At 45.9% G+C, this 18,089-nt stretch overlaps 1 protein-coding gene across 5 annotated transcripts in view; it reads right to left on the bottom strand.

Moving 5' to 3' along the window:
* The window catches only part of KDM6B (lysine demethylase 6B), a 175,710-nt gene that overhangs the window by 21,189 nt on the left and 136,432 nt on the right, over nt 1–18,089 (bottom strand). For all 5 annotated transcript variants that reach the window (XM_044077326.1, XM_044077328.1, XM_044077329.1 and 2 more), the window contains one exon: nt 377–503. In XM_044077326.1, the coding sequence (XP_043933261.1) occupies nt 377–503 (127 nt within the window). The remainder of the gene's footprint in view (nt 1–376; nt 504–18,089) is intronic.

Raw genomic sequence — 18,089 nt, 5'->3', positions numbered from 1 at the left:
CATCTAATTCAGGAGTAATGTCAGTTACTGAGATATGCATTGTGAATCAAGACAATCAGTCTCAAAAGAAGCATCACCAGACAGGTGTTTCTTTACACTCAGACATCACTGGATGACAACATCACTTACTGTGTCATCTCCGCCACTCTCAGCAAGAGTACTACAAGTTGCAAAATGCCAAGGTACTTACAGCACACTCACTGTAGGAGGAGGCAGGTTTAATTACAGATTGTAAAATGCCAAGCTACTTGCATCACACTCAGTGGAGTAGTAGGCAGGCTCATTTACAGATTGTAAAATGCCAAGCTACTTGCATGACACTCACTGCAGTAGTAGGTGGGCACATTTACAGGTTGTAAAATGACAAGGTACTTACATCACACTCATTGCAGTAGTAGGCGGGCTCATCCTTCACTCGACTCTGATAGGTGATCTTCTTCCCAGCATTCACCAGAGAAGCACGTTGCAACTGGCATCTCTTCAGGGACTGCATCATGCAGTGCCTGCAAAAACAAACAAAAAAAACAAACAATACATCATGTGATGTCCACTCCAGGAAAGCACTTAACTCTGCTAGTGCCTCCCTCTCATGCCTGCTCCCGTGTACAACTGACTGTACTCACAAGTGGAGGAAGTAGTCCTGGAAATCACCATGCTTCAAACTTCTCCACAGTAAAATACCCTTCCCTACAACAGGGGTTCTTTATTTACAGAGGGCTAATATAAGAACACTTCCAAAGTCTTCTACAAACCCATATATACATCTCTTGACAAATGGTATCATCGCAAAGAAAAACACACACACCTTTTAGCGTGAAGCAAACAATCCTTGACATTCTAGCCATGAGTGAAAATCACAAACTGCATTCATAATGCCTCGTTACCACCAGAGTTGTAGTGTAGTAATGCAAGAGGGATGAGACGGAATTATAGTGGAAGAAAAAGTACAGTTGTGTACACTTACCATAAATGTAGATGTTAGCGTGTACTCACTGTTGCAGTCATCACACTTGGGTTATCTGCTTGCAGGCAGCCCTCAGTCAGTCCGAATACCACAGACTTAGTATTTCTGCGTCGGATGCTGTCGCTCCCGGACTGACGTCAGGTTGCGAGGGGTATAAAAACAGGCAGCAGACGCCTTTACATCAGTTTTTCTTGCCCAAATTTCTAGAGCCCCCCCCAACAGGGAGTTAAGTTATGGTGGGGGAAAACACCACCAGTAAAAAAGTAAATACCAATATCAATACTCTTGAAAGGGGGGCTAGTAAAAGGCATAGAGAGTTTAGAGAGAGAAAGAGAGAAAGCCAGGGGGCTGGAGGGAGGGAAAAGTACAGTTGTGTACACTTACCATAAATGTAGATGTTCGAGTGTATTCACTGTAGCAGTCATTACATTTGGGTAATCCTGCTGGCAGGTTGCCCTCAGCCAGCCTGAATTCCAAAGTCTTGGGTCCTGCGTCGGCTGCTGTCGCCCCTTCCCTGATGTCAGGTCATCAGGGGTATAAAAGAAGCAGCTGATGCCATTTTCTTCAATTTTTCTTGCCACAGATGTCAGGTGCCCCCAAAAAAGGGTAGCCAAATTTTATATATATATTCAGAAATACATTAATATAAATTTTACCTTCATCTATAAGCAAATACACCACATAGGTAGTATAAATCAGAGAAGGAAAGATAAGATCCAAAAGAAAAAGGGGAAGGCGGTGGTACCTGGACTGCAACAGTGAATACACTCGAACATCTACATTTATGGTAAGTGTACACAACTGTACTATGTCCTTCGTGTTTCACTGTTGCAGTCATTACATTTGGGTAGAGTCCCAAAGCTATGGTTGGGAGGCTGGAACTAGACAGCAGTAGGAGCGGCTATGAGGCCCTGCAGAAAGTACAGTTTTGTACCTACCATAAATGTAGATGTCCAATAGATATGCAACTGCAGTCCTGACATATGGGTTGTCCTGCCTCAGGCAGCCCCTCGATAGGCCGGATTCCAAAGTCTGGGTCCGGCGTCGGCTGATGTCGCCTCTTCCCCGACGTCAGAGCGGCTGGGGTATAAAAGCATCAGATGACGCCATCTTCTTCAGTGTTTCTTGCCCCAGATGCGAGGTGCCCTCCAAGGAAGGCTAAATTTAGAGAATGGATAAAATTCCAGACATGCACAATAGTAATAAACAGATACACCATAAAAGCTATCCCCAGCTAAGTTGGAAAAGGGGTAGTGGACCCAAAAAAGTAAATTACAGAGGGGTAGGAGGTTAACCTGACTGCAGTTGCATATCTATCGGACATCTACATTTATGGTAGGTACAAAACTGTACTATGTCCTTCAAGAATGCAACTGCAGTCCTGACATATGGGTTGAATACCATAGCCAAGCTGGGGGTGGTAGGATCTAAGAAAAAGATGGTGTAGCTAAAATGCCCTGCAGGACTGCCGAAGCAAAGCCTACTCTGGATCTGGAGTATAAAGGCAGGTTGTAGTGTTTGGAAAATGTATGCACGGAGCTCCATGTAGCAGCTTCTAGAATGTCCTTTGTAGCCACCCCTCTTAGAAAGGCTGTGGAGGTGGCTATAGCCCTGGTGGAGTGTGGCCTGATATTGGCTGGCGCACCTTTTCCATTTAAAGAGTAACAGAATCTGATGCAGTGTCCAATCCATTTTGAAATTGTTTGTTTGGAAATTGCCTTTCCTTGCACTCCAGCAGCATAAGCTACAAATAGTTGGTCAGACTTTCTGTTGGCCTTTGTTCTGTCCAAGTAGTAGCATAATTGTCTGTGTAAAGTGTGCAGCAGCTTTTCCCCTTTATTTTGAGGATTGGGAAAGAAAGTAGGCAGGTGAATTGCTTGATTTAGAGACACCCTGGATATCACTTTTGGCATGAATGAAGGATTGGTTCTTAAAGAAACTCTGTCCTGATGAAAAATGAGGAATGGAGGTACTGCGATGAGGGCCTGTATCTCCGAGAATCTTCTTGCTGAGGTAACTGCCAACAGGAAAACTGTTTTCCAGGAGAGAAATTGCATTTCTGAAGATGCTGCTGGCTCAAAAGGAGGAAGAGTTAATTTTTCCAAGACGAAGTTGAGGTCCCATGCAGGCACTGGTGGTTTCCTGGGAGGTTTGATATTCTTTATCCCTCTTAGAAACTGTCTTAGGATGTGAAAACACAGGTGGATCGCAGTTGTATTTTGCTGAGATTGCTGAAGCGTGTATTTTTATGGAAGAATATGAAAGGCCACTATGAAGCATTTCTGCCAAGTATTCTAGTATCTGTGGCATGCTTATTACTGATGCATCCTGACCCTTGTTGGCATTCCAGGTGATGAATCTCTTCCATTTGGCTGAATAAGTTTTTCTGGTGGAAGGTCTGCGTGCTTCCAGTAAGATCTCTTGAACTTTTTTGGAGAGAGAGATATGGGTGGAAGTCATGGGACCCTCCAAGCTGTCAGCTGCAATGTTTGCAGGTTGGGATGAACTGTCCTGTATTTGTATTTGTGCTGAGTTAGAAGCAGAGGCCATAGAGGCAGGGGCCATGGCTTGGTACGAGATATGCTCCTTAGTAATGGATACCAGTGCTGCCTTGGCCAGTCTGGAGCTATCAAAATACCTTTCGGTTGTTCTGCTTTGATCTTCAGTAACACCTTGGTTATTAATGGTAGAGGTGGGAATGCATAGATTGTCAGAGAATTCCAGCTGAAGGAGAGAGCATCCATTCTCCAGGCTTGAGGATGGTGTGTCCTCGAACAGAACTTCTTCAGATGATGATTGCGGTGAGAGGCAAAGAGATCTATGTCCGGCCTTCCCCATGCATGAGTTATTTGTGAAAAAATGTCGGGATGCAACATCCATTCATGCGGGTCCAAAATGTTTCTGCTTAGACTGTCCGCCAGAACATTGTCCTTGCCTGGAACAAACTGGGATTGCAACTGTAAGTTCAGTTTCAGGGCCTTTTCCCAAAGAGTCATTGTTAGTCTGCAGAGGGGTAAGAATGAGTGCCTCCCTGTTTGTTTATGTACCACATGACAGTGGTGTTGTGTGTCTTTATTAGCAGATGACCTTGTTGAAGAAATTTTTCGAAGGCCTCGATTGCATGAATCACTGCCAACATCTCTTTTAGATTTATGTGCAGATGCATTTCCGGGAGTCCATTGCCCTTGCATGCATCTGCCCTCCATGTGCGCCCATCCATGATCTGAGGCATCTGTTGTAATGGTTTGACTTGCTTGAGGTTTGTTGAAAGACATGCCTTTGTTTAATTGACTTGCTTGTGCCCACCACAAAAATTCCTTTTGAAGACATGGAATGAGTGGTATAATTTCTTCTAAGTTGTGGCTGTGTTGAGACCATAAACTTTTTAGGTACCATTGTAGTTTTCTCATGTGTAGTCTTGCCAGAGGAATCAGAAGAATGCAAGATGCCATGAAACCCAGGGCCTGCAGGATTTTCCTTGCAGTCATCTGGGTGAGCTTTGCTAGGCTTTTGAAGTAATCTGGTAATTGTTCTTGTTTTTCTTCTGTGAGGAAAGCCATTTGTGAGTTTGTGTCCAGTTTGGCTCCTAGAAAAATTATTTGTTGGGATGGCAGTAGTCTTGATTTTTGAATACTGACTGTGTATCCCAAAGCCTGTAGTAAGTGTATGACATAGTCCAAGTTTCTTATCAAGGCTTGTTTGCTGTCCGCTTGTATAAGGCAGTCGTCCAGGTAAGGGTATATTTGTATCCCCAGGAGTCTGCAATGTGCAATTACTGATGCCAGGCATTTCGTGAATACTCTGGGCGCAGTAGATAAGCCAAACGGCAATGCTGAGAATTGATAATGCTCTGACCCTGCAAGAAATCTGAGGTATCTTCTGCAACTGTGTCTGATTGGGACATGCAGGTATGCCTCCTTGAGGTCCAGAGTAACCAGCCAAGACCCCTTGCCCAGCATGGGAAGAAGTTGCTGTAACGTCAGCATTATGAATTTTGGCACAATGAGAAAAGTGTTTAGAGCGGACAAGTCCAGTATAGGCCTCCATTGCTTTTCTTTTCTTGGAACAAGGAAATGTCTTGAGTAGAATCCCTGACCTTGTTCCTGAGGAGGAACCTTTTCTATTGCTTTGATCTGTAACAGGTTTGAAACTTGTATGAGTGCCTCTGCCCTTTGATTTTGTGGCAGGTTTGGCATGCCTTGTCTTGTTGGTAAGGTATGGAAGTGGAACCTGTAGCCTTTGTCTATTATGTCCAGAATCCATTTGTCCTTTGTTAAAACGTGCCAATTCTTTGAAAATAAGGATAATTTTCCGCCTAAAGGTGCTTCTCTTTGAGCCTTGGTCGGCGGTGTCAAAGTCAAGTCATTGTGATTGTCCCTGTGGAGCAGTAGAAGTCCCTGCCACTTCTCTGATTAGTTGGTTACCTTTGGCAGCCCCTGTAGGAGCCTCGGTATTGCCCTCTACCTCGAGCACGCCTGTTTTTCCCCTTTGGAACTTGTCAGTGTCTGGAAAGGACCAATTCTTTGAAGGCCAATTCCTGCTGAACCTCGGTGGCTGAACCTGGAGGAAATCTTTGACTGTTTGTACTGATTTAGCCTTTTCCTCAATAGATTTCAACACATCCTGTGCATTTGCACCAAATAGCTTCTGTTTTTCCAGAGGTGCATCTAGGAGCTTTACTTTAACATGATCTGGCAATGCCTGTTCTTTCAACCACGCATGTCTACGTATGACGGCCCCTGTCATAGCTGCCCTACATGAAGCTTCCAATGCATCATAACCATACTGAAGAAAATGATTGCTAACCTGCTGAGTATTATGAACCAAATCCTGCAAGGCCTTTCTATCTAAAGGCTCAGGAGAGGCTAACTTTTTCTGCAAATCATCCATCAAGAAATCCTGATACTGAAACATATGAAAAAGACAGTTAAGTGCCCTCATGGCAAGGGTGGTTGAGGTATAAACATTTTTGCCCCATCTCTCCAAGGACCTAGATTCCCTGTCTGCGGGCAAAGGGTTTTTGGCCGTGGAGGTGGCCACTCCTTTGGGCCCCTGAGAAATAGTTTCTAGATCCACAGAGTGGGCCTTAAAGAAATGCTTATGAGTTTCAGGAACCCTGTAATATCTGTCTGGCTTGACAGGAGCAGGAGGGAGAGAATCAGGAGAAGTACTCGAGTCTGAGTACACATCATCCAATACATCTAACACTGGTGGAATAGCTAAAGGCCTGTGCTGGGGTAACTTAAGGAAAGTACGAAGCCTTTTCCTGGAGTCAGATAAGTCCTGGCCCTGCCACTGAAAATGCTCTCTCATGGAGTGGAGAATTTCCCCGAAAGAAATATCCTCTGGAGGAGAGGCAGAGGGAATGGATTCATCAGCATCAGAATCCTCGTAGGCCTGGAAGGATTCTTCCTGGGAATCTGAATGGTCTGAGTCCCCAGAGGCTTCATCTGAGGAAAGGGTATCTGTCTGCTCAACCCCAGGCCTTTTATCTGCAGGCGGCTGAGAACCTCTGTCTGGGTGTGCCTGAGAGCCTCTGATTAAAGAAATTAGATCTGCAGCTAAAGTCAAGATCTGTTTATCAGAAGTGGAAAACCCTGGGAAAAGGATTTAGGAGGGTGAGCCTTAGCCTGGATGGCAGCCTTAGCATGTGTGTAGGCCTTGATGGACATAGGGACCGGAGGCCTAGCTGCCCCACGTGCTGGAGTAACTTTATCCGCCGGTATGGTGTCAGGAAGTCCTGGGCTTTGGTTTCAGGAGGAAAATCAACAACCGGCATCGGAGTAACCTCCGGGACCAAAGTGTGCGGTAAAGCGGTGTCGTTGGTCTGGAGTGGTTGAATTACCACCTCCGAAGAGACCGATGCACTCGCGGTAGGCTTTGGCGTGTCGTTGGTGGAAAACGCGGGCCGAGAATGTCGGTCCTGGTCCTTCCGTTTTTTGGAAATATGTGTTGTCGGTTGTTCCGACGGCATAATATAGGAGAAATTTTCCCCAAAAAAGTCTTCAGCAAATTCTGCCCGGCGCCTGAGAGTGCGCTTATTGAAGCAAGCACAGGCAGCACAGGCCGAGACGTCGTGGTCTGGGCCCAGGCAGGGAAGGCAGTAAGAATGGAAGTCCTTATGAGGTATTTGTTTACCACAAGACAAACAATTATTAACTTTTGCAGTTTTATCTGACATCGGCTGAGGCAAGAAAAGGTTCCCAACGGGTACTTAGCTTTTGATGACTTCGTAACTGAAAACACAGGTGCTGGCCGACCGGCACTTGCGAACTGCTTCTGCTTCGGGCACTGCGCGGCAAGAAAGACTGAAGAAGATGGCGTCGTCTGATGCTTTTATACCCCAGCCGCTCTGACGTCGGGGAAGAGGCGACATCAGCCGACGCCGGACCCAGACTTTGGAATCCGGCTGACCGAGGGGCTGCCTGAGGCAGGACAACCCATATGTCAGGACTGCAGTTGCATTCTTGAAGGACATCTGAAGTGGCAAAGCCTGCCCTGGATTTAGAGTAGAGTGGCAGATGATAATGTTTTGTAAAGGTGTGCACTGAACTCCAAGTAGCCGCCTCTAAAATGTCGGTGGTTGGAACTCCCCTGAGAAAGGCTGCTGAGGTGGCTGCAGCTCTGGTGGAATGAGGCCTAATGCCCTTAGGCACTGGCTTGCCATGGTGTAAGTAGCAAAAACGAATGCAGTGGCCTAACCACTTAGATATAGTCTGCTTTGAGATAGTTTCCTTGTGACCCTGCAGCATATGCCACTAGTAATTGCTCTGTCTTCCTGAAAGCTTTGGTTCTGTCCAAGTAGAATCTAAGCTGTCTGTGTACGTCCAAAGAATGCAGAATTCTCTCCACCTTGTTCTGTGGACTTGGGTAAAAGGTTGGCAGATGGATGGCTTGGTTAAGAGGCACACTGGACATTACTTTAGGAAAAAATGTTGGGTTTGTCCTCAGGGAGACCCTGTCTAGATGAAAAATTATGAAAGGTTCCACAGCCATGAGTGTCTGTAGTTCTGAAACTCATCTTGCAGAAGTAATAGCTAAGAGCAGAACTGTTTTCCAAGATAAAAACTTCATATCAGCAGTAGCAGCTGGCTCAAAAGGAGGCAGGGTGAGTTTTTCCAAGACATAGTTGAGGTCCCATGCAGGTATTGGTAGTCTCCTTGGGGGCCTTGAATTTTTGGATCCTCGTAGGTACTGCCTTAATAAAGGGTGAGAAAAAAGTGGTGGCTCTGTATTGTAATGAGCCGAAATGGCAGAGGCATGAATTTTTATTGATGAAAAAGATAGGCCTTTGTCCAGCATCTCAGTTAAGTATTGCAAAATCTGAGGAATATTTGGTACCGCTGTATCAGTTCCTTGTGCCTGGTTCCAGGCACAGAATCTCTTCCATTTTCCAGTATAAGACTTTCTAGTACTAGGCCTTCTGGCTTCCAGAATGACATCCATCACAGCTTTACTGAGAGGTGTTTTTTGTGTGACTACATTATTTGCCATGCTGCCAAGTTTAATGTCCTGAGTTGGCTGTGCATGATCTGATTGTCTTGTTGGAACAGTAGTCGAGATATTTGAGGTAAGGTCCAAGCTGGGTATAGAGATAAGTTTCTTAGTATTGGATACCAGTACTGGCGTGGCCAGTCTGGTGCAATCAGTATCATCTTTGGCTTCTCCTGTCTGACCTTTAGGAGCACCCTGGGGAGGAGAGGCAGTGGCAGAAAGGCATACACTGATAGGTTTTTCCAGCTGAAAGATAGTGCGTCCACTTTCCATGCTTGTCTGTGATAAGTCCTTGTGCAGAATCTTTTCAGTTGGTAATTGAGAGGGGAGGCAAATAGATCTATGTCCGGGCATCCCCATTTCCTTGTTATCATGCTGAAGACTTGTGCATCCAGCTTCCACTCGTGGGGATCCATGAGGTTTCTGCTTAGTTCGGCTGCCAGAGTATTTTCCTTTCCTGGCAGGAATTGTGCCTACAGATATACTTGGTAAGTCAAAGCTGTGTCCCATAAGGTCATGGCTAGTCTGCAAAGGGGGTAAGAATGTGTGCCCTCCTGCTTGTTTATATACCACATGACTTTGGTGTTGTCTGTCTTTATCAGTAGTTGTCCCGGATGAAGTAGGTCCTTGAAGGCTGTCAGGGCCTTTTGAACAGCTAACATCTCTTTTTGATTGATAAAGTAGATGCATTTGGTTTGAGGACCATGTGCCCTGAATGCATCTTCCTGCCATGTGGGCTCCCCAGGCATAGTCTGATGCATCCATTGTTAGTGTCCGCCTGGCTGGAGGTAATGTGAATGGTTGTCCCTTGTTCTGGTGACAAGCCTTTGCCCACCATCAAAACTCCCGTTGCAGGCAGGGAATGAGAGTAATGACTTGTTTCCAGGCTGTGGCAATGTTGAGTCCAAACACTTGTTAGGTACCACTGAAGTTTCCTCATATGCAGTCTTGCATATGGAATTTGTAGGATGCAGGATGCCATGAAGCCCAAAGCCTGCAGAATTTTTCTTGCAGATAACTGGGCCTTTGTTGCCAACATTTTGAAATAGGTAGTCAGTTGCCTTTGTTTGTCTGGTGTGAGATAAGCCATCCGGGCAGTTGTATTCAAGCTTGCACCCAGGAATATTATCTCTTGTGAGGGTACCAGTTTTGATTTCATTTTGTTGACTGTGTACCCTTGGCATGTTAGAAGTCTTTTCACAAATGCCAGATGTTGAAGAAGAATGTCCTTGTTCTCTGCTTGAATGAGACAGTTGTCCAAGTAAGGATATATTTGTATTCCTCTTTGTCTGCAGAATGCAATTACTGGTCCCAGGCACTTTGTAAAGACCCTGAGCGCAGTAGATAAGCCAAAGGGCAGTGCAGAGAATTGGTAATGCATTGAACCAGCCTTGAATTTTAGGTATCTTCTGCATGACTGTCTGGCTGGAACATACAGGTATGCCTCTTTTAGAAAGTCAGAAGCCAAGCATTCTTGCCTAGCATGGGCAGAAGCTGTTGCAAAGTCAACATTTTGAATTTTGGAATATCCAGGAAAGTGTTCAAAACAGATAGGTCCAGTATTGGCCTACAAGCCTTGTCCTTTCTGGGTACCAAGAACAGTCTTGAGTAAAATCCTTGCCCCTGCTCTTGCTCTGGTACTTGTTGAATGGCCCCCATGTTTTTGTGCCTCTGCCCATTGATTTTTTTTAGCAGATCTGGCCAGCCGTTTGCCTTTGGGAGAGTATGGAAGTGGAACGTGTAGCCTTGTGACACTATGTTTAGAACCCACTTGTCCTGGGTTATGATGTGCCAATTTTGAGCAAAAAGTGCTAATTTTCCCCCTAAGGGTGCTGCCAGAAGATAAGTGCTTGGTGCCGGCAGGGGGAAGTCATTGGGACTGTTTTCTGTATGTTTGTGATCGATCTTCTCCAGCTTTGGAGGCAGAAGCACCCCTTTGCTTGGGCCTATAAGGACCTTGTGCCTGGGATCTGCCCCTAGGGCGTCTGGGTCTGTCCCTTTGAGGTCTTGTCTGACACAGGAAAGGACCAATTTTTTGTAGGCCAGTGTCTACTAAACCTGGGTGGCTGTACTTGTAAAAAATCTTTGACAGTTTGCATAGATTTAGCTTTGTCCTCCATTTTCTTTAACATCTCTTCTGCCTTAACACCAAACAAAGTATCATGCCGTAAAGGTGCATCTAGTAATTTAACTTTAACATGATCAGGCAGATTTTGTTCCTTTAACCAAGCATGCCTCCTGATTACAGAACCCGTAACTGCGGCCCTGCAGGAGGCCTCCAAAGAATCAAAACCACACTGCAAAGTATGTTTTCCAACTTGTTCTGCTGCATACAATAAATCCTGCATTCCCTTGTTTTCTGCACATTCAGAATTTAACAACATTTTCTGTTTAAGCAATCCCATGACATGTTGCTGATACTTAAGCATTATGAAACTGACAGTTTAAGGCCCATATTAGCAAAGTTGCAGAGGTGTAAACCTTTTTTTCCCCATCTATCCAGTGCTCTTGAATCTCTGTCAGAGGGGGTTGGGTTTTCTGCAGTGGAAGCCTTAACCCCCTTAGGACCCTGTGATATAGTTTCTGGGTCAGCAGCAGGGTTTTTAAAAATAAATTTGTGAGAGTCAGGAACCCTGTAATATCTGTCAGGCTTAACAAGAGCTGGGGGTAAGGAGTCAGGGGTCAGACTAGACTCCGAAAACACATCTACAATGTATAACACAGGTGGAATGGCTAGAGGCCTGTGCTGGGGTAGTAATAGAAAATCCCTGAGCCTCTTTTTAGATTCAGAAAAATCTTGGCTCTCCCAGTGGAAATGCTCCCTCATGGTGTGCAAGGTTTCCCCAAATGAACAGTCCTCAGGAGGAGATTCATAGGTTCATAGGTTGGTACTAGGCTATCAGCCCTAGGGCCTATACAAGCCTAGCCATAACAATTCCCTGGCTAGGAGATGCTGAAGGGATAGATTCTTCAGCATCAGAATCTTCATGGGGGGAAGAGAATATTCATGTTCAGAAGAGGAATCAGAAGAAATAGAAACCTGATCTGAAGATTCATAGTCAGTGTCTTGCCTAGGCCTCTTATCAGGAGGGGGATGGGAACCCCTGATCAAGGTAATCAAGTCTTCGGCCATTTTCAGCATTTGTTTTTTGGGCATAGAGGACTGTCCACGTGGCTCTTGAGTTTGTTTCCTTGCTTTAGAAGGTGCTTTAGTCTTTGCCTTTGAAGCTGAAGTCGTTTTAATGTAAAAATGTTTAGGTCTGAATACACCCTCAGAAGCCGGTACCTGCTCAGAGGCTCTGGACCCATCTGAGGGATTAGCGTCCAAGGCTCCAATACCTTGAGTATCCAGCAGCATGGCCGACTCCACCTGGAGTCGGTAGCGGCCTGCGACTCTAAAGTAGCGGACGTCAGGGGCTACGAAAGCGCCTCACTGAGAACCGGCAAACCGGCGACTGGCTTAGGAGAAGCTTCATCGTCGGTTTTGGGCCTCGGTTGTTTTTCTCTATCCTTTTCTATGCGTTTTTTGTAAACTCCAGTAGTCAGATGGCTATCCGACATTTCAGGGTAATTAAATCGGTGTCCAAAAAAGTTTAAAGCAAAATCATACCGATGCTTAATAGTGCGTTGGTTAAATCTAGCACAAAACCAACAACCAGAAACATTGTGATCAGGGCCTAGGCAAGGAATACAGTAAGAATGAAAATCCTTATGAGGTATTTGCTTCCCACAAGAAATACAGTTATTAACTTTTTCTGAAATCGGTCTGGAGCAAGAGAAAAGTTTCCCCAACGGGGTACTTAGCTTTACTGAAGACTTTGGATCTGAAACTCAAATACGAAAATCTCAGGAGTCGGCCGACCGGTACTTGCAAACTGTTTCTGCTATGGGCACCACGCGGCAAGAAAATTGAAGAAAATGGCGTCAGCTGCTTCTTTTATACCCCTGACGTCAGGGAAGGGGTGACAGCAGCTGACGCAGGACCAAAGACTTTGGAATTCAGGCCGGCTGAGGGCAACCTGCCAGCAGGATTACCCAAATGTAATGACTGCAACAGTGTAACACGAAGAACATCCAGGACTGCAACAGTGAATACACTCGAACATCTACATTTATGGTAAGCGTACACAACTGTAATATGTTCTTCATGTTTCACTGTTGCAGTCATCACACTTGGGTAGATTCCCAAAGCTGAAGAAGGGTGGAGGCAGTCAAGAAGAGGTAGGGCTGGGTAGAATGCCTTGCAGGACTGCTGTTGCAAAACCTGCCCTGGATTTGGAAAAGATAGGCAGGTGGTAATGCTTGGTGAAGGTGTGTACAGAACTCCAGGTAGCAGCTTCCAGGATGTCCCTGGTAGGGACTCCCCTGAGGAATGCTGTAGAGGTAGATGTTGCCCTAGTGGAATGTGTTCTGACCCCATGAGGGGTTGGTTTCTCATTTTGCTTGTAACAGAAATGGATGCAGTGTGCTATCCATTTGGAAACTGTTTGCTTTGAAATGGCCTTGCCCTCTGCCCCTGTTGCAAAGCTGACTAGTAACTGGTCAAATTTTCTGAAGGGCTTAGTCCTATTCAAGGTAGAATCTGAGCTGTCTGTGCACGTCCAAGGAGTGCAGGATCCTTTCCCCTTTATTTTGAGGAGTAGGGAAGAAGGTAGGCAAATAGATAGATTGGTTGAGAGCCACACTGGACACCACTTTAGGCATAAAGGAAGGGTTAGTCCTGAGGGAGACCCTGTCAGCATGGAAAATAATGAAAGGTTCCACAGCCATAAGTGCTTGTAGCTCAGACACTCTTGTAGCTGAAGTGATGACCAGAAGCAAGGCTGTTTTCCAAGAGAGGAATTTTAACTCTGGTGACGCTGCATGCTCAAAGGGGGGTAGTGTGAGCTTTTCCAGTACAAAGTTAAGGTCCTAAGCAGGGGTGGGTGCTCTCGTTGGTGGTCTTAAGTTGTCTGCCCCTCTCAGGAACTGTTTGATAAGAGGGTGAGAGAAGAGAGGTGGCTCAAGTGTTGTAATGAGCTGAAATGGCAGAGGCATGGATCTTAACGGAGGAGAAGATAGGCCTCTGTGGAGTAACTCTGCTAGGTAATCCAGGATTACAGACAGGGAGGGCAGAGTTGTGTCCTTTCCTTTAGAGTGAATCCAGGAGCAGTACCTTTTCCACTTATCAACATAGGATTTCCTTGTACTGGGTCTTCTGGCTTCAAGGATGATGTCCAGCACCTGCTTGTTTAGGCTGGTTACTGGGGGAGAATTCAAGGAATAAGCCAGGCTGCAAGATTTAGGGTTTGCAGTTGCGGATGTAAGAGCTGTCCCCCTGCTGAGAGAGCAGGGTTGGGTTCTGGTGTAGGTGCCAGGGTGGCACTGGTGACGGGCTTCGCAGGAGTGGGTACCAGTGTTGGCGTGGCCAGTCTGGGGCAATCAGAATTGTCCTTGGTCTGTCCTGTCTTGTCTTGAGCAATACTCTTGAGAGGAGGGGCAGAGGAGGAAAGGCATAAATTGAGAGAGTTACCCACTGGAAGGATAGGGCATCCACTTTCCAGGCCCTGCTGTGAGGTGTCCTGCTGCAGAATCTTCTGAACTGGTGATTGCAGGGGGAGGCAAAGATATCCACCTCTCATGTCCCCCATTTCTGAATCAGAAGGTTGAAGGTGCGTGGCTATAGTTGCCACTAGTGTGGGCCTAGGAGATTTCTGCTTAAATCGTCTCCCATTGAGTTTTGTTTGCCTGGCAGGAATTGAGCTTGCAGCTATACCTGCATGTACAAGGCCGTGTTCCACAGGGCCATGACTAGCCTGCAGAGTGGGTTCCCCCCTGCCTGTTGATGAACCACATAACTGTGGTGTTGTCTGTTTTTACTAGCAGGTGTCCTGGTGAGAGTAGGGATCTGAAAGCTGTCAGAGAGTGCTGCACAGCTAGCATCTCTTTCTGGTTGATGTGCAGATGCATCTGACTTGGGCTCCAGTGGCCCCGAATGCACTTGGCGTCCATGTGTGCCCCCCAGGCATAGTCTGATACGTCTGTGGTTCGGGTCTGGACGGCATGGGGTTGGGTAAAGGGCAGTCCCTTGTTGTGGTTGCATGCTGCTGCCCACCAAAGAAACTCTGTCCTTAGACAGGGTATTGTGGGAATGACAGTTTCCAGGTCCTGAGAATGTTGGCACCAAAGACTTTTTAAGTACCACTGAAATTTCCACATATGCAGTCTAGCATATGGAATTAGTAGGATGCATGAGGCCATGAACCCTAGGGCCTGCAGGATTTTCCATGCAGATAGCTGGGTTCTGGTGGCCATTTGAGTAAAACAGCTTGTCAGATAGGCTTGCTTTCTGGAGTGAGGAATGCCATCTGGGATGCTGTGTCCAGGCTTGAACCCAGGAATACTATCTTTTGACCGGGGACTAGTTTTGATTTCTTTTCGTTGATGATGTACCCAGGGAGGTTAGTAGGTTTTTTACAAATGTCAGGTGCTGCAACAGCATTTCCTGACTGTCTGCCTGAATCAGGCAGTCGTCCAAGTATGGGTAAATTTGAATATTTCTCTGTCTGCAATAAGCAATGGCTGGAGCCAGGCATTTTGGGAATACTCTGGGAGCAGTGGATAAGCCAAAGGGAAGTGCAGAGAACTGTTAATGCATAGATCCTGCCCTGAAGCGTAGATATAGTCTGCATGACTCCCTTATAGGAATGTGCAGATAGGCTTTTTAAGTCTAGGGTGACTAACCAGGCATCTTTGGCTAGCATAGGTAGAAGCTACTGCAGGGTGAGCATTTTGAATTTTGGTACCCCCAGGAAGGTGTTGAGAATTGAAAGATCTAGGATTGGGCGCACAATGCCCTCTTTTCTGGGTACCAGGAAAAGTCTGGAATACAATCTTTGACCTATCTGTTTCACAGGAACCAGCTGAATTGCCCTTGTAGAGAGCAGGGATTGGACTTGGTTTTCAGCCTCTGCCCACTTGTTTAGAGGGAGGTATGGGAACCCTTATGGGGTGGGCAGTGAGTGGAAGTAAAATCTGTACCCCTGGGATACAATGTTGAGGACCCATCGGTCTTTGGTGATGGGAATTGAGTTTTTTGCATGAAGGGCAAGTTTTCCTCCTAGGGGCACAAGCAGTTGGGCAGAGGAGGTGGGTGGAGTTGAGAAGTCATTGGGAATTCTTTCTGTAAGGGGGTGGTTTAGCGCTCCCTGATTTAGAGGTGGAGGCAACCCATTGCTTAGATCTCTGCATACCCTGAGACTGTAGTCTGGGGGGGGGGGTCTGTTTCCCCTGGGTCTAGTTTGAGATGGCCTTGAGGGGGCTGGAAAGGACCAATGTTTCAAGGGGCAATGCCTACTGAATCTAGGAGGCTGTACTTGCAGGAATTACTTGACTGCCTGCATAGATTTGGCTTTTTCTTCCATCTTTTTAAGAACCTCTTCTGCTTTGGTGCCAAAAAATTGTCTTTGTTCAAAGGAGCTTCTAGTAACTTGGATTTGACATGATCTGCCAAGGTCTGCTCCTTAAGCCAAGCATGCCTTCTCAGTATAGAACCAGTGACTGCTACCCTGCAAGATGCTTCTAGGGCATCAAAGCCACACTGCAATGTATGCTTGCTGACGTGGCTTGCAGAATGCATAAGCTCTTGCAGTTCTTTATTTTCTGCACAGTCTGTAAAGTTAGCTATTTTTTGCTCAACAAGTTCCATAATATGTTGTCGGTACTACAACATGTGAAACTGACAATTCAAAGCCCTAATAGCAAGAGTAGCAGAGGTAAGTAATTTTTTTACCCCATCTGTCCAAAACTCTGGAATTCCTGTCTGAAGGGGTGGGATTCTTAGCTGCAGTTGCCTTGATACCTTTAGGGCCCTGGGAAATGATCTCTGGGTCAGCAGTAGGATTTTTTGAAAAGAAATTTGAGAGTTAGGTACTCTGTAGTACCTGTCTGGTTTCTTAGGAGCAGGGGGTAAAGTATCAGGAGTAAGACTGGATTCCATAAAGACATCATCAACAACTTCCAGGACTGGTGGTAGTGCTAAAGGCCTGTGTTGTGGCAAGTCTAGAAATTCTCTGGGTCTCTCTTTGAACTGAGGATAGTCTTGACATTCCCAGTGGAAATTCTCTCTTAAAGTATGTAAGGTTTCACCAAAAGAGAAATCCTCTGGAGGAGAGGCAGAGGGAATGGATTCCTCTGCATCAGAATCCTCATAAGCAGATAAAGGCATGCCTTCATAATCAGAAACCTCAGAGTCATCGGACTCTTGGTCTGTTGAAGCTGCTGGGGACTGATCCCTTTTTCTCTTAGCAGGGGAAGGCTGACTTACGCTAATTAGCATAATAAGGTCTTCTGCCATTCTAAGCATTTTATTTTGTGGCAAGGAAGCAGGTGCATGCGCTTTGGTCGTGGTTTTCTAGGCACAGCGTGTACTCTTGGCCTTAGAAATTCGGTAGTTTTAGACAGAACTGAAGTAGTCGGTTTGTGTCGAACATCGGTAGTACAAAGAACGTCCTCAGAAGCTGGTGCCTGCTCAGCAGCTCCGGACTCATCCAAGGTAGAGACATCCGCCGGTTCCATAGTCAAAGAGTCTTGCGGCATACTCGACTCAGAACAGGTCTCTGTAGAGGCCTGCAAATCCACTGGAGCGGGCATCAGGGCCTGCGAAAGCACCTCACCGAGTACCGGTGAACTGGCAACTAGCTTAATGGAAGCAGGAGCAACAGCATCCGACGCAGAAATACTAAGTCTCTGGTATTCGGGCCGACTGAGGGCTACCTGCAGGCAGATAACCCAAGTGTGATGACTGCAACAGTGAAACACAAAGAACATCAAGGAAAATAACTGCTCAAAGTCTCAAATACAAAAGTCTCAAATACAACATGTAAGTTGTAGACTCAGGGACAAGGGGCACCCACAATAGCAACAATGCAGAACTGCAAAATTTCAGCTCAAAAGAAAAAAAAAATCTGCAAAACTGACAAATTAAGACAAGAAACTGCCAAGCCAGGGGACTTTTTATCAGTCACAATATTATGGAAATAATACGACTGGAAAAAGGAAGTTATGTTCTTACTATAATGTTCTATCTATCTTCATTCATTCATTACTGATGGGTGTCGGTTCAGTCCTCGGAACAGAGTCAGCCTTATAATAAGCTTGTGCCAGCCAAAAAACTCTCGAGCTAAGCTTTTACCCATAGTGCCCCTCTCTCTGTTACCTCAGATTGAGTTTGTCGTTGATAAGGAAAGCAGTTTTTTTTTCTGAGCAAAAACTCTAAAAACAGGATTAGGACCCAATCCGCTCCTCCAGGAGCCTCTGGAGGGGGAAGGTGGGTGGGACGTAACGAATGAATGAAGATGAACAACATAGACAGAACATTATAGTAAAAACATAACTTCTTTATTTGATGTTGTTAACCTTCATTCATTCCTTACTGATGGGACAGAGTCCCTAGCTACTTTATGTCCTGGGAGGACCTTATGGAAGAATGTTGCTGAGTACCATTGAACCAAAGGATGCCCTTCCCCTGGAGACCATGTCCAATTTGTAATGAGTAATAAAGATATGGGGGGGTAAAACCAGGTTGCAGCTGCACAGATATCATCCACTGAAGCCCTTGAATAAAAAGCCACAGAAGTTGCCATTGATCTGG

Source organism: Protopterus annectens, chromosome 7.part0 (assembly GCF_019279795.1).
Source record: "Protopterus annectens isolate FY-2018-M chromosome 7.part0, PAN1.0, whole genome shotgun sequence".
In the NCBI taxonomy this organism is placed as follows: domain Eukaryota; kingdom Metazoa; phylum Chordata; order Ceratodontiformes; family Protopteridae; genus Protopterus; species Protopterus annectens.
This window is presented reverse-complemented; position numbering and strand designations above follow the sequence as displayed.